Source organism: Pyrgilauda ruficollis, unplaced genomic scaffold (assembly GCF_017590135.1).
Source record: "Pyrgilauda ruficollis isolate IOZ18807 unplaced genomic scaffold, ASM1759013v1 scaffold33, whole genome shotgun sequence".
Taxonomy (NCBI): Eukaryota; Metazoa; Chordata; class Aves; order Passeriformes; family Passeridae; genus Pyrgilauda; species Pyrgilauda ruficollis.
Genome location: NW_024524711.1, coordinates 1,612,988 through 1,629,999, shown reverse-complemented (window position 1 = coordinate 1,629,999; position 17,012 = coordinate 1,612,988). Strand labels below are relative to the sequence as shown.

General features: G+C 38.3%; 1 protein-coding gene across 3 annotated transcripts in view; it reads right to left on the bottom strand.

The window, feature by feature from the left end:
• CERK (ceramide kinase) overlaps window positions 1-15,329 on the bottom strand; it is a 41,678-nt gene extending 26,349 nt beyond the window's left edge. The window contains exons 1-5 of one of the 3 annotated variants that reach the window (XM_041474635.1): window positions 15,311-15,329; window positions 7,340-7,453; window positions 6,010-6,132; window positions 3,776-3,901; window positions 3,197-3,260 (exon numbers count right to left, since the gene is read on the bottom strand). In XM_041474635.1, the coding sequence (XP_041330569.1) occupies window positions 3,197-3,260; window positions 3,776-3,901; window positions 6,010-6,132; window positions 7,340-7,364 (338 nt within the window). In that variant the 5' untranslated portion in view covers window positions 7,365-7,453; window positions 15,311-15,329. Of the gene's footprint in view, window positions 1-3,196; window positions 3,261-3,775; window positions 3,902-6,009; window positions 6,133-7,339; window positions 7,495-15,310 lie in introns of those variants that run through there. The other 2 variants (XM_041474634.1, XM_041474636.1) reach the window with 2 other exon arrangements.
• Window positions 15,330-17,012: the final 1,683 nt, after the last annotated feature.

The following is a 17,012-nucleotide window of genomic DNA, read 5'->3' as shown; positions in this document are numbered from 1 at the left end:
CTACAGCAGGGAGTTTCTTCCTTAAACCTAATCTAAACTTTCCCTCATTCAGTTTAAAACTGTTCCCCCTTGTCCTGCTGTTATATGCCCTTGTAAAACGTATCTCTCCAGCCTCCTTTTAAGTCCCCTTGAGGTACTAAAACGTGCTCTAAAGTCTCCCTGGAGCATTCCCTTCTTCAGGCTGAACAAGCTCAGCTCTCCCAACCTGTCTTCACAGGAGGGGTGCTCCAGCCCTTTGATGATCTATAACAAACAGTACATCCAGACTCAGAGGGGACAGTTACAGGAATCTCTACACCTATCAAAGGTAAATATGATAAAAGCTTCACATATGTAATAACAGCACAACCAAATTCACAGCAAATATCAGAAGACCAATGTACAAGTCAGACATATACTGCACATGTGAAGGCCCCTGGTGAATAATGTCTGAAAGAAGCATCTTAGAGTGATTGTTCCTCATTGGCTTTATTTTACTAGAGGGAGAGCATTTCACTTTTTAGATAGATGACAACAGCAAACAACATCTGCTAGAGGACTTCAGAAGTTAATCCACAAGTAAATTGAGTTTTTGAAGAATTACAGTTCCTTCTAATCTCAACCAGTCTATGAACTCAAAAAGTAGGAAAAAAACCCAACCAAAGAAACAATTTTACAAAGGCTTGTGGAATAGACATATGCATAAGAAAGCACAGTGATATGTGTCACTTCTTCCAAACATGGCTATTACCTGCATGATATTACAACATGTTCTGATTGTTCTGCACGGTGATGTACAAACCCCGGCTACGCTGTAACCAAATGAGTATTTCAAGTAACTGCACTTAAAGAAAAGCTGTTCTATCACTAAGCTATTAGGTGATTACATTCACTGTTAGAAATTCCTATAAGGCAAAATAGGAATACCTTATTCCTATAACGTAAAATAGGAAGAACAAATAGGAAACACATATAAGATATTTAAATCAGCTGTCTAAAGTAAAATATTTGAGAAGAAGTAAAGCAATTATCGTTAAGAATCCTGTATCTACTTGCAGAATTCCATGTATGGCTTTGCTGAATAGGGAATCTGGAGATGAAATGAAGAAACTCATCACTGAATGAAGGGAAAGCCACACATCAGAACCAGTCTATAGGGACAGCCGAACATCAATTAGATGCAGGAATCCAAAGAACCTTTTACTGTACGTGAGGAAAGTCAAACGTGAAGAAACACAGATTTATGTGGTCCAACCATTTTTAAATTTTTCCAAATAACTACTTAATCTGTTATTTAAAAAGTAGTTTTAATTCAGGAAGTCCTTCCTAACACCACTGTTGACCACAGAAAAAGAGTTGTACATGATGGACAAAAGTTAGGCTTGGAAAGACAGGCTGCAGATCTCAAGCAAACTGCCATTCAGGCCCAGCCCAGGAACAGAAGAATCCTAAGAGTCTAAAAAGATGCAGTTCTCTGACCTATTGGTCACCTTGGAATATTAGAGACCAAAAAAAGAAAAAAAACCCAACCCAAAAAAAACCAAAACAAACCAACCAACAAACAAAAAAAGAAAAAAAAAAAAAGAAAAAAAAAATCTACAATATGAGATTTTGACTCTGCCAAAAACACTTCAGATACTACCACAATTGGTCACTGCCACTTGCTGTAAAAATCAATTTGCTAGGAGTGGACATGGGCTCATTTTCCTCCCTTTCTGCACTGTATTGAAATTTCACCAACCATCAGTACACTTATTTCAAATCACAGATCAAACGAAAAGGAAAAATAACAACTAACTAGGTCTTTCTAGGATCAATGTTTCCCTTCCTTGAACTTCTGAAAAATTAAGAAAAAACACAGTTATAGACAAAACTGTTTATTTGAAGGCAAGTCATTTTAAAGAAGGTCAAGTCTGGGAACTCAGTCTATCAATGTAATTTCTTACTAACACCATTTCCCAACATCATGCCTTTCCTCAACACAGACAATGTATATAGCAAAGTACCACAGCAAAAGTACTCTGAGAAGACTCAATGTCTTTTCTTTTTGCAACTTACCAGTTTAAATGTACCTGTCAACTAGCACAAAATACAATTCTAAAATACTACAGTTATGAGAGCTTATCTGTATACATTTTCATGTTTTTTCAGATATGTAACTTGTTTCATGTCATGAACTGGAAACAGAAATTACTAGCATTTTTATTAAAATATTCTGCTTCTACAGCAGATTTAATAATGGAATGTAAGATCACCATTCAGTCAGGTCTTCTTTTAAAGCAGTAACTTCAAAACAGAAGAAATGCAAATAAATGTAGCCACGATGTAGCCACTATTGAACAGTCATATACGGCAAGTGGAACCACCTCAAATATTTCTGAACAGTCCATGTGTTTACACACAGGCTGAATGCTACTGGTGCAGTGTTCTGAACTGCAAGACTGTTGTATTCCATTTTATGTAAATGGTATGCCCTGTCTCACCCCTCCGAAATGTATGGTATATTCTAAGCCTGTGGTCCTGCCCTGAACCATCCTGTATCTGCAATCCCATTGGCCCAATGTGATTCCGCGCCCACTTCAATTCCCCTCTTAAGCTGTGCTATGACATCAGTCGGGCTCTTAGCCCTTCCTCTCTCTCAGCCTCTTCCCCTCCTCTTGCCCCTTCCCTCCCCCAGGCTCCCCCTCCTTCCCCCTTTTCCCTCAGTAACCATGCGGTTCCCGGGGTTGGGACCCCAAATAAACCTTCATCTGATCAGCACCCTCAGAAGCCATGTGGAGTCTCCTTGCCTGCCTGCTGCTGCCAGCCAGCTCACAGCCTAGGGGGCCCTCCGGGGACATCCCCGGGGTGCCCCCACCCCAAAAAAGCACCGCAACACAAGACCATAAAACACTTCTGGGTAGCTTTTGAGCTACAACAGAATGCTCAACTGAGCAGAATTAATCTAACATTCATCTTTTGAACACAAATATCATGCAAACATTGTTATACTATGCTTGAATATATTGTGCTGAACAAGCTTACTGAAAGAGTTTACTTTTCTTTTTATCCTCCTAAATGTGGATCTCCTACAAAAAGGAACATGCCCCAGGACTTTCAGCTGTTGCAAAAAATGTATTAGTAATGAAGGCTACCCTTTTAAATTACAGACAGGAACAGACCAATTACATAATTACTGGCTCAAAAACAATTAAAAAAGGCAAGTAAAGTTACTTACCCATCATATTTATAAATATTAACTTCAAATAAGTTGTCCTTAGCATGGTTAGCATGCTCAGTTACTGTGAAGAAATAAACACATTAAAATTTATTATTAAAAACTACTATAAAGCTATATACAATATAGAATTATAAAAATAAATTAATTAATAACCATGATTCTATTACCAATGTGACTATAAAACAGCCTCTTCATAAGATGTGTCTCAAAAGATTTTTGTAAGGGAAAGAGTTAAAGGAGACATACACAGTACATATAGAAAAAATATTTCAGTAAAAATTGTGCAAATGATCAATTAGTTTTAACAGTGAAACTGAAAAAGAGAAGAAAGGCAGAATCTTTTATTTAGAACTCAAATAGCTCAGGAGCACAAGAAGTTTTATTTTAGTAAGCAGGAAGCTGATAGAAGGTTGCCATTTATCTGGCTACCTATGTTTATTTAGAAAACATTCTCTACCATTTTCTTTCATTTCCTTAGTGAGAAAAGGTAACTAACAGAAAGAACTTCAGCTACTCAGGATTGTTTTGAAGAGTTCATACTGTGTTTGTCAAGAAATTAAAGTACTCATTACTCACTAACAACATCAGTTGATATGGAAGCCAGACTGAAGAGTGGAGCAACTTTCTGTTCATAAATCCTCTTGCCTTGTCTTTTTCCTCCATAGGGATTAATATACACAAGCAGCTGCTTTGGTCTAGACTCTGCAGTAAGGAAAACCATAGTGCACTGCTTTTGTACACAAACTAAAACACTCAATAAGCCATACAAACCTAAACCTATTAACATCAAAGCAAACAGCATAATAGACTTGTAACTCTTTAACAAAGAGCTATAAAAGACTGCTTCCTCTGCTCTCTTTATTATACTGGTATCAACAGTATTGAATAAATTGTTAATAAGACAGCAGATGAAATTCAGAATCATTTCTCTTGACTCCCTATCTCACACTCTTACTTGTCATTCTTGCAGTACATTCCCACTACACAAGTGTCATGGATTGACTCTGGCACAGTGCCAGCACCCCCATGAAAGGTATATTTCCAAAATGGTTACTGAGAGATGTGACCCGGAAACAGAACAAAGCAGGCTCTAACTGGGGAATGGAGGGAAAAAAAACCCAACACTTTATTAAGTTACTCTAATTGCATGAGTGTTATAGGCATAGAAGATGAAAAGGGCAGCAACAACAAAGCCACTTGTAAGTGAAGCATACATAAAATACTTTTAAATAAATTTAAACTTCTTTTTTTAATAACATGGTTAAAATTAATTTCCTTTCTGTGATCAAGTCACACTAAGAATGCCTCACAAAACTACATGATGCACAGTAAGTGCTTGTCTTACATTGTTAGCTGCCCTAAAGTGTTAACCCTTCCCCCCTCCAAAAGCACCTTTGATATTACTATCTCAAATTTGTCCAAACAATTATGGATTTAGACTAGTAGTGTCAATTAGAACAATTATTACACCTCTGCATTAACAGAGATACAAAACAGTAATGCTTGCTGCACCTAGAAGATCTCCCTTTTTACAGAGCAGACAAAAATGTTAACATCCGCATTTCCTGAAAAGACATTCTAGATTATTAGTTTAAAAGGAGAAAATACCAGATTATTACATCAGCACACTTTTACAGTAAATCCATCCAAGCTAGAGAGACTGAGTGGTTTAAATTTGCTGTACACTCAAAGCACTCTTCTGCCCATCTGAGAACATATTCCCTTTCCTGAAGGAATTTGTTACCAATAAAGTGAACAACTGCATTCAAATGAATTGACTGCTCAGGTCACATTTCTCACAGGTGTGAGAAATGTATGCACAAACCCCATTTTTTGAAAAAGACAGATGTACTTTGTGTAATGTATACAAAACAAAAACTTTAATAATGCTTCCATTGCTTGTTCAGAACAGTTTTTCTAAAATACTGACTTTTATTCTGTAAGCCTAAGTATTTGCTTAAGTCCTACTGTAGGTGTACTTGTATCCAATCCCTTCTCCAGCTCTGTATCTCAGATGGGCCTCAGACATACACTGTAGGGAGCTCATCCCTAGTCCTATCTCCAGCTCCACCTGCCCCACTCCAGCCTCCCTGGATGGACCCAATTACTTTCTCTCACCTGGGCTGTAAATTGGACTTGTTTCTATCCCCAGCCCTGCTCTGCCCACCCTGCTCAGATACAGTGGGACCCCGTTCAGCAAGGCACTGCCTCTGCTACAATCACTCCTGACGTCCTTTCTGTCAGAGTTTCTCTGCTCCTGCTGCTTCCTGACATCTATCAAGGTTATCTCTTTCAGGAATAACTCCTTCAAAATTACTTGTAACCTCCCATGAAGTAGATGTCCAAGAGTCTCAGAAATTACTAATGCGAACTCTTACTACATTAGACACATTTTCCTGATGACAGAGTCTGGAAAGGTGAAACACACCCATAAATCTTCCAATTGCTACAGTCCTTGACCTCATATCTAGAGTACCTTAAATCACTGAGTTTACATCTGCCCATTACTTCTTCCAAAGCTACAGTCATTTAAAGCCTCTGCTAAGCTTCCAATGTGTCTTTTATTTTGTGAAAATAATTTATATCTGAGCAAAATTACGACACCAACAGTCCTGACTGATTAAAGCACTCAGTACAACTTAGTGAACATGTAAGATAAAGTAGTGATAAAGAAATACTCTTGGCTCCCTCAATTTTTGAGCATAAGCTGCTCTTAAGAGTTCAAAAAAGCAGATATATCAAAATAACACTGATTGATGTACAAGCCTAAAAAATGATGGTGCAGACGTTCACAGTTTATTCAAACTTACTCTGCATTTCAAGTAATTCCTTCAGCGCCTGTGTCCACTGATTACATAAGTGCTCATCAACACACCAGAACGTCGCATCACTGCACCGCCAGCGGTGATTTCGGGATTTCTTCACATAATGCACTATTTAAATTTTAAAAAAAAACACCAAACAAAATAAAAACCATAATGAGATGGCTCTGTGAAACGAAAAACGCATTTCAGAAAGATCTCCAAAATACTGACCTGTAATTAACCTCCACTACACACTTCTGCAAATGACAAAACCATTCAGAGTATGACCAGCACATTTGTAGAGAGTCCAAATGAAACATAAATGAAAACACTCGCTAACAAGCAGACACCAAACAAAGACTTTTTAAAGAAACCATGTCTCATCAACTTCTTACAGACATACTTGTTCAGAAGTTCACTGAACTTACATGTTATCTGTAATAAAGTCTGCAGTATCTACACAAAAAGCCACAAGCTCAAGAAGATAAGCCACACTGACATCAACTCTAATGTAACCAACAGAGTGAATTTCATTCTATAAAGCTAAAATTTGAGAAAAAAATGATTTTGCTTTCTTATGGATTAAGACCTTATATTTACACTTCATATACAGTATCTCAAATCATTCTTACTGGAGGACTAAATGCAAGGAAAATACAACATAAAATTTTGGCATGACATCTTTTTAGCACAGAAGTCACCACTCTTTTCCAAAGTCAGACACTTATTTCTGGCACTTTGTTTTAAGAATGCAGTCAATAATACAAAGTAACTTTCATGCATACATTCTGATGGTTAGGGGTAATTTAAAAACATTTAGGACTCATTCTTTCACCCTCTCTCAATTTTCTAGTCAAGAAGTAGAAAGAAAGTGTCCTGCAGCAGAGTCATTCAGCAGCAAAAAGACATTAGGGTGAACACCCAGACATTAGTCTGAACTTCATTAAAAAAATAACTAAACACAGCATGTGATCTTAAAGGAAGAGTTTTATTTTCCAAATAAGGGTCTTTAAATATAAACCAACAGATTTTTGGTGGGGCTCCTTTTGTTTGTTTTTCATGGTACTTTTGCTTGGGTTTATTTCAGTTTGGGACTTTGGTGGAAATGTTTAAAAAAAATTTTTGGGGGGGGTCTTTTTTTGGGTTTTTTTTAATTGTTATTGTTTGCTTGTTTTTGTTTGGTTTGGGGGTTTCTTTTGTTTTGTTTTTTTGGATGTTTTAAACACATCATTTCTGTTAAAAAAACCCCCAAAACTTTGACAATTCCTTTTGAGTCTGCCTTAAACTACCCTCACAGAACAACAAGCACAAGCATCCAGAGACTTATTTGCTGTACCTGTGAAAGCATGTAGCTTCGCCATTTTTTGCCACCTGCCAATGTTACGTTGTTTCTTGTTAAACTCAGTTTCTTCTACAGCAATAATCTCGGAGATTGGTACAAAACAGTTTTCTGTATAAACACAAGATCTTACATGTTAGAATCTTCAAACATCACCTGAATGATTATTTCTATACCTAATATGATACAGACATATGATTAGAGCAGTTGCTCAATAAGCACAACCAAGAGCATAACTAGAAATTTTCTGAATATTTTCAATTTTCTTTTGTCTTTAGTCAAAAATAATCCACATAATAACTCACATAATCCATGGCCACCTACCAACTACCCAAAACAGTATTTTAAATGCCTATGATTTCTCAGAAAATAAGGTATTTCATGTATAAAAATATTTTTGCATGAAGCAACAAAATACAGTAACATTATTTCAGAGTAATTAAACTGCCCCTTCTCTGAGGCCTAGTCCAGATACCTGACAGTGAATAGCACAAGCTATTTCAAAGAATGTGCAACTAAATCTAGAACACAGACTACAAAGGCTATTTGTTATTCTCAAGTAAGTATCTGGCTTATGAAAGAAAGGCATTCATATGAATTCTTAAGATTTTAAATCCCACTAAGCTTTTAAAGTTTAGTATCTCTTAAGAGAATTCTAGATGTTACGTTTATGTACTGTGAAATATTTTCCTCGTATCAGCTTGAAAACTACTCTTTTTAAGAATTAAAGGCCTCTTGTTCTCAGACTATGAAATAATTTCCTTCAACCTCATTCTCTTTTCTCTTATAGCTCCTGAACATCATCTCAGACTTCTTAACTCCTGTCAAACTGAAGATTTTTGTCTCATCTTCATTACTGACTTCAACACTGTTCTGTTGTTACTTCATCTCAAAAGAGTGAAACTTAAAATGCATGCTTTGTATTTAAGTGCAAGCAAGTACTCTCTGTACGCATACACCTGTAAAAAAGATTTATATTATTACAATAATATAGTCTTATGTAAATAATCTCTTACATAATAAGAATTATAATAAACTTTCTTCTTTCACATATACAAAGGGAGTGATACCAAGATATTCGACACATTAAAATACAGACAATAATACCACTGTTACTGGGGTTTATTCTACATTTCATTTTCCTCACTATCTTGCAGCAATACAATGGAAGTGGTGAGAAATGTAAAATGAGTGAAAAGCTTCCCTGACGTCTTCACAGTGATGACTGCAATTCATTTACCACTAATCCACTTTTATTATTTTTTCCCATCCTATTTAATTGGTTTAGTCAAAAGAGTCTTTACATATTATCACATGTATTGACAATTTGTGGCCTACTTACTCAAGGGGTTTTGGTATTTGACATGATTTACACTCATTTAGTAATTTTACCTTCTGTTGTAGTGTGTTTTTATACTTTGTAATACTTTGTAATAGTTTTGATTTTGTATCCCCTTATTTTCCCCAGATGATGTACCCCTTTTTGTACCCCCTTCTCCCTGAATTTTTTAGCATGATTCAAAAGAAATGCAGCCTTCAAACTTTACTCTGAGGTTATTTAGGAATCTGGCTGTCTTTGAATGTTTCAACTTAAAAACACATTTCACAGCCTATAATAATTGCATTTACCATGCTCAAGGCATGACAGGGAAGTGCAGTAGTCACATAATGTGGTTATAAAGATCCAGGAGCAGAGATAAACTCTAAGATGTCTGATACTGTATGTACTTAGTGTACATATACACGTGTAAGACTTATCTAGTACTGGACAGTAACAGTTATTTGGTCTTCCTAACAGAGACGAGATCTGCCAATATGATTAACCTACACATTTATCCAAGGAAAAAGAAATACAGAACAGAGATGGAACAATAAAGGAAAGGAAGTACATTTTTTAATCTTTCTTTCCCAAAACTGCTTTTACTTATTTTTCTATTGGCTCTGCCACTGATCCATATGTCAAAATATGAAAGAAAGCTTGTTGTGTCTATGAAGATTGCACTTAAATGGTAATTTATTTTGTTACTCCTCAAAAATATGCCGTAAATCTTAGAAACTACATTTAGATCAAAATTTAAATGACAGTGCTGTAAATAACATTTTTGGAAATAGTTGTACATAGTGTATACTTATTAGCATGAATGCTGGGAGCAGCAACTGAAGTAATTGTCTTACTAGGCATTTTTTTATATAATAAAGCTGTCCAACTGTACAGATAGCTGATCGATTTTAAAGTACTTCCAAATCTGTATCACTGAAAGCACTTCTTTGGAGTATATACTTCAGCACACATTACACAGCTTCTATTAACCTTGAAACCACTTATAAGCTCTTCTAATTCTGTGTTCCCTCTCTGACAGTTGCATGACTCTTGATTTTCCAGCAAATCTCTTCAGGAGGGGAAAAAAAACCCAAAGGAATAAAAATGAAGAACAGATCCCACTCTCTATCTGTAAACCTTTGGCTTTGGTGAAAGTCTGAGGATTTTCTGCTCTGGGAACACCAGCTCTGCCAATTACACCCCTCAGTACCACACAGCACCATAAAAGCATCGAGCAATGAAGAAGCGCGTTTCCTGGGCTGTTGGGGTCCACTCTGGCTAGCTACAGACCCTTGCCCACACGATACTTCATAGACGAAGGTAAAAGATTAGAGGAGCGCTCTCTTCCACGTGGGAAACGTTGTCCTTTATTCCAAGACACACATCAGGGGGACAAACCCATGGGAGAAAAGAGGGCGTTCCCTGGCAGCAGGGAGCTTTTATACCCCGGGATGGGGACAGAGGGAGAGGTCCACAGCCAATGGATAGCAGTGAGGAGTGTGAGGGGAGGGGTAACCCAGGGGAGAGACCACCAGGTGGTACCGGGACAGGTGAGGGAAAGGCCATGGGATAGGGAAAAGGGGTAACAAACCACGTGACATAACATAAGCTATACAGTGCAATACAAAACTATTCTGTGCAAATTCCCAATCACCCAGTGCAAGAGAACAACTAAACTGGTGCACCACAAGAAAGCAACTCCACTGTCCTGACAGCATTCTCCAGTCTCAAGGCAGTCAAAAATCACACACTACTGAACCCAGTAATTGCAGATGGCCAGAAGGATGCAGAGCTGTCTCAAATAACGTGTGCTATTCAGAACATTCCCTACCACTTATAACAACAAATTCTAACGTGCTTGAATAGAACTCAAGAATTTCTATCAGTCCAAATATCTCTATCACTGTTTGACTTACTGCTACAGAGAATATTGTTTCATCACATTGCAAACCAACTACTTACCCCTCCCCCTTTTCCACAGAAGGAGGAAGCTTTCAGTGTGAAGCAGAGACCTTCAGTACAAGCACAAGAGTCCTGTTCCTATGAACACAACGCCCTCATCTGCCATTTAGTTACCAAAAAATAGCCCCACAAAAAATAGCACTAACCCAGCCTCTCTTGAAGCTTCACATATGCACTAATTATAGTCCTTTCCCACAGCTACTTTTGTAGCATTTACCCTATTATCAAGTAGCATGAGACATTTATTTCAATAACATAGCATAAAGGTGTTCACTCAAAGGCCTTCAGCTTTATGTGTTTCTCCCAAAACATGGAAAACCTTATTGCCACATTAACAAAACAAACATACACCAAAAAAGTTGCTTACACCGGTACTACAAGATTAACATTAATGAAAAAAGGTTGAAATATGGGCTCAGACAATATCAAATGAAGAACTTTACTTGGCTCAGTCCAATCTATTCAACCAAGTGGCACACAACAGCTTCTAGACAAAATTTTCACCATGGTCAATGGTTAGCATATTAGAGACAGAGAGCTGACCATCCAGAGAAGCTGGATGAAAGGGCATGGCAAAAATAAGAGTAAAAAGGTAAAAAGCCAAACAAAACACACAGTAAACAGGTGACAGTCTTCTCAGCACTCTGGCTGTGCCAGTCATTACTCATGCTGGGTCACAGTGCTGTTAATCTTAACATTCTTCTTAAAAGCAAACTGATAAATCAGCAGAACGCTGGATTAGATGCACACTACTTTTCCCACATTAAGCAAGTGGGAGAGGGGAAAAAAACCCCACAGAAACAAAACCAAGGTAAGCACATTAACAGTGGGCTTTCTTTGTGCAAAATGCAGCCAGCAGTTGGGAAGTGTGTTTTTCTGTGTTAAGAAAGGACTTTGGTGTGTCACTGCTGTCTGCCACTCCCACAGAACACTTCCTGAGTTTATGAACACTCACTCAGAACTCCAGTCAAGACTTGTTCATTCATCACTGCCAGCTACGTATCCTACAGACTAAACTTCCCCCTCACAAATGAGTTAGCTCAAGGCAACATAGACCTATGCACAATCACAAAAACATTGCTGATCACGGCATTTGGTTTATTCTTAAAACTCAGCTCAGGCCCACAGTGGGCATTTAGAATTAATTTAAACTTTTAGCATATTCTCATGACTTAATATCAACAAGTAAAAAGCTGGGATATAGATTTAAAGAAAAAGTGTATTTCGGTCACTTTGAAAATTAACTTGCTCTTAGAGCCCACATGAAAAGTCAAGCTTTCAGGTTTAAAATTTGCCTTCACCTAAAAGCAAGAGAACAGGAATACTTTCTATCAGAAGGTACATGGTATTATACCAATCATGCACTATAGAAAGCTGTGCTTAACAAACTCTAGAGTAAGAGAAGGTAGGATATAGAGCAGAATCAATGACAATTGAGGGGGAAGGGGGAAGAAAAAAGGTATCACAATTGATTTAAATCCTGTGGAGGGTGTCACAAACATCCAAAGACCATGATTTCACCATGTACAGCCATGTATAAGGAAATTTCCTTCTTTTATTTTAAAGTAAATCTTCAAGTACTCTGTAAACCAACAGACCAGTTTCTACCATGATCACACAGCTACTTCACACCACATGAATCTGAATCAAAGCACAGCAATTTGAACTTGGGTAAACTTGAATATTTAAATCATACTATTGAATGTCTTCCCATTGTTTATTCTGAACTTCCAAATAAAAGTGTTCCTGCTCAACTACGAATATTTCAATGATAAAGCAGAGAGCAAGATGTACTTATTCACCTTAAGGGGGGGAATGAATTGTTTAACAGAGTGTGCATTTCTGTTTGAATAATGTGTCTTCCAGAAGACAACACACTCCAAAGAGGCAATGCCTGCTGCAGCAATTGCTCCCCACATCCTACCATCCTACTCTGTAATGCAGTTGGGCATTGCCTATAGAGAAACATGGCTCACATTTCTGCACACGCCCACTGCCAGATGGGAATGACTGATGACAAATGACCTTGACTAAGGATGTGCCAAAACTCTGCAAGCACCAGGTGCCGGACAGACCTTGCTGCCAAGCTGGCCCACCCTCTGCTAAGTACCCTGTTTATCAAAGTGAGCTTTCTTTAGAATCCACCAGAATGACAGCAGTGTTGTGAACACTAGTACTGCGGCTTGCTCAGGCGTTTCTTTTGGAAAGGACACATGGAAGAGAATTCTGAAATACAAAAGCTGAAAGAAAGCACACACCATAAGTGAATGCATACAGCTCATGGTCTAGTTTGGTCATCCCCTTCATGTTTGTACTTTAGAAAAAAAAATCCTAAAAAATGACAGGAGAATCTCATTCTGCATTTGTAATGCCTTTAGTACCAGGCACAGTGGCACAATAAAACCTTAGCCAATGCTTCTGAAATACCTTTAAGGAAATAAGTATAATATACACTCTGCTCTGAGTTTAATACAAAAAGTTTTATCATGGGTTACTTGAGAAAAACCTGACTGCACCATCAACATGAGGGATATAATAAAACAATTTAGCAGACCAGCCTTGCATATGCTATTTATGATTAATGACTGAATCTCATGGAAAAATGTAACAAGGTTGAAAAATAATGTTCATCAGAAAAAATTAAGATGAAGGCATCCCTAGGAGAAAAAGATTCATAGCTGAAAGTAACAGAGAAACACACGAAAATTTACAGGTAAAGGTTTTCCATGTAAGTTCAAACATGTCTAACCATCAAAAAAACAGGAAACAGGAACCTGATTACACTGAAGAGAGAACTTGAAACTATGATGCTGTTAAACAAAGTCTAACAGTAGGAAATTGTGTTTCAGAATTTAAAAATACACCATGACTTGAACAAACATTTGATGCTTTTGTTGTTGTTGGTATCTTCCAAATAACAGCATTAAAAAGAATTCTTCTGAATCAATACTTCTGCATTTTGACAAACTGAGATTTAAATATATACATACATACATACATATATATATGTATAAAAATATCACTGTACAGAGATGAGAAAACAGAAGAATCTCCCCATACTCTCTAAAACTGTACTTTCCTGGACAATGGGACAAAGTCTGTGTTGTTTCCTATCTGTTCCTGATTTTGAATGCAACAGGGAAAGGTAAACATTTCAACACTTCTACAGTATACCTAGCTATAGCTCTAGTTCTGTGTATGTCAAAGTCTGAAAACCTTGAAAAAACATATACCAAACAATTTTTATTTATATACCTAAATTCAAGATAGTAATAAATGCTCTGAAAATAAGCAGCCTGAGTTTTTTACAGTTTAAAGACAACTGGTTCACTGTAATAGCTACCTACTAAACAAGAAATATAGCACTTTTATACTCCATAATTTAGTCTGTATTTAGACACAGTGTAGTCATGTAGTCAAAGGCTGAATGGTAGAAAGATACCAATCCTGGTCAAGCAACTCTTTTGAAATTATATGCTTCTAACTAACCACCTTCCATATTATTAAGTTTTTTTATATATTGTCATGTATGCCGCTCATATTTCCGAAATAATTGTAGAGAACACAATGAATCATCACAGGTCTTAAAAAGAGCTTGGAGACAAAAGGGCAGCAATAATACAAAACTGTGACGAAATTAAAGCTTGAGTGCAGGGAACACATGAATTAATGAGTGTGTTGAGAAGAGAAGGTACATTATCTATTGTATTGAGCCCTACATAAATTACACCTGTGACTCCAGAACACTTAGGCATTTCTTTTTCTTCTCTTTTCTCTTGTGATTTCACATGATATTTTCCAAAATATTGCGAATAGCTGTGCTACAAGACAGCAGCTGCACTCTGTAACCACACTTGCCTCTTACAGCATCTCCAGCTGGGTATTACTTCAGAAACTGCCTCATCTACAACTCATACTGAACTCTAATTTACTGTGTCCCATTCTCCTTCCACCACTCCCAGCATTCTGACATTGGGAACATGCTTCAGGGCAGGTGCATATACCATTTGGTCTACCAGGAGCAAGTCAAGAAAACTTACAACTTACAAAGTAGTAAAAATTCTCAACTGCAAGCAGCTGTAAACTTTAGAGTGCTCATGAGAAAGCTAGTGTGAATCTGTGGTGCTTGGTCTAAAGGAATTCATCAGACAGGAGAATGGCACTCCCCTTGAACTTGCTCTAGCCTACACATCAGTCTCCTAGTGACTCTGCAAAGGCATTTTTAGAAGGATTTTACACAATTCAACCAAATTATCTCCAAAGTAAGAGCTATGTTACCTAGGAGAAGAAATTATCCCAAAAGGCCTTGAAACTTTCTATTTTAAATTTAAGATCCAGGTACCTTTACCTGGACTGATTTTATTTCATTTTGAAAAGTATACAGCCTATTTTTCATAACAGTGTTTTAAGTTCACCAGCATTAAAGAATCATTTTGTCCTTAAAGTCTAAAGTTCCTTTAACTCAGAAAAGTTCAGGAGTTTTTGATTATTTTTTTCATCAGTATTGTCAATAAACACTAGATTATGTCAAACTACTTGCACAATAGCAAGGGAAGGATAACAAACTTTATTTTTATATTATGAATAAGAAGGGTTGTACTTAAAACATAATCAAATCTCAGTTATGTAAACTGTCGCACCAAATTCTTACAATTCTTGAGTTCTCTTTCTCCTTTTTCCCTCACCTTCTTGAAAAAAGCCTCAGGCCAATAAGATATTATGATAAAATCTGAAAAATATTTAACAAAGGTACATGGTAAGAATGGAAGAACTATTTAACTATTTAAGTTTGGGGACTTGCCAGGGATTAGAAACATCTATATTCAAACCTTTCTCAGATAAAACTTCTGGTCAGCCTTTCTATTATTAGTGTCTCACAGTCTCAGATTCTGCAACCTCTAAAATGGGGATGACAGCAGTTTTCAACTCTAGAGCAGCTGCTGTGAAAACAAGGACATCACACATTTTCAAATGTTCACATCATGTTAATATGGCTACATTAACAATGGGAATAATTACTATATAAAACCACCAAAGTCAAAGACCCTGAAAAAATACCTCTCAAAAGTACACTAGAAAGTTTGATATGCAAAGTTTGATAGCCTCATAAATTAATGTGATTTTTTTCAGGTATTTTCATCAGCGACTTCTCATACTGGCAATTTTGTATACACTATTCTAACTGCACAAAAAGGGAACTATAGAAATCTTTGTTACCACATTGCAAAATAGTAGCCTATATGAAATATTTCCAAACCATTAAATCTAAAAAGTTAAACTTCCTTTGAAAAATTTCCACTAAGCCCCTGAGAAAGCTAAGAGTTTTTTAAAAAGCTCAAAAAAAACCCCAACACAAACAACAAAAGCAGTCATTGCCTGAGACACTGCCTCAGTAGGAAAGCGTTTTTAACCACGAGTCTTCTTGTAACTAAAAAAAAAACCAAACAAAACTGCTTTTAAAGTTTTGTAAGTCTCTTATGTACTGCTACGATTACTTCAAATACATTACAAACTACACGCTTCTCCGTACTCGCGGCGCCAAGAAGCAAAGGGGCTCAGCCGAACAAATCTGCGTTTTGGCCGGCCAGCTGCGGGGCCAGGTGTGTGCCCCGTGCCACAGCGGCACGCTCGGCACAGATGCTCGGCCGGGCTGCCCGCGGCACGCGCTGCGCTGGCTGCCAGGGGCTGCGCCTCAGCGTCAGCAGCTCCCGGCTTTGTTTCGGAAGGCACAGCCCGACCAGCGCGCAGCACGGCCGGCGGCTGCCGGGCACCGTCCCGCCCGCATCGCCCCGCTCCGAGCGCCCTGCCCGGCACCGCGTGGGACCGGGCCGCCCTCCGCCCGTCGGACTCTGAACCCGGAGGCGCCGCACAGGCGCCCGAGGGCAGGAAGCGCTCACGCCGACGGAGCTCTCCGGATGCTCTACGAGCCCCGGGCGCGGAGAGTCCGCCGCGGCAGCGCTGGCCGCAGGCCGCGCAGGCCGCCCCCGCCGGGACCCGCGCACGCTTTGTCTCCTCGGCCCGCTGGAGGGAGACACGTGCCCTACGGCCCGCGGCAGAGGCTCGCCCAGCCTCTGCCCCCAAGCCCCCAGCTCCGGGCAGAGACACCACGGCTGACACCGTAACGGGCTTGGATTGCTTTCGTGGGGTTTTTTGGCGGGACGATGAAGCCCCTGTGTCACTGAGAATGGACTCTTTCCTCTTTCCCTTTGGACAGTGAAAATGCAATGAGTACATACTAATGTCTGGTGATACAAACCTCTCCATTTAACTTCACCTCTCTTTACATAAAAACGTTTTGGGTTTGCCTTAAATATAGGGAGAGTAATTCACTATAATCGAGCTCTTAATTCGTTGCTGCCTTCCCTCCTTGGTGTTGCTGAAGTGTAT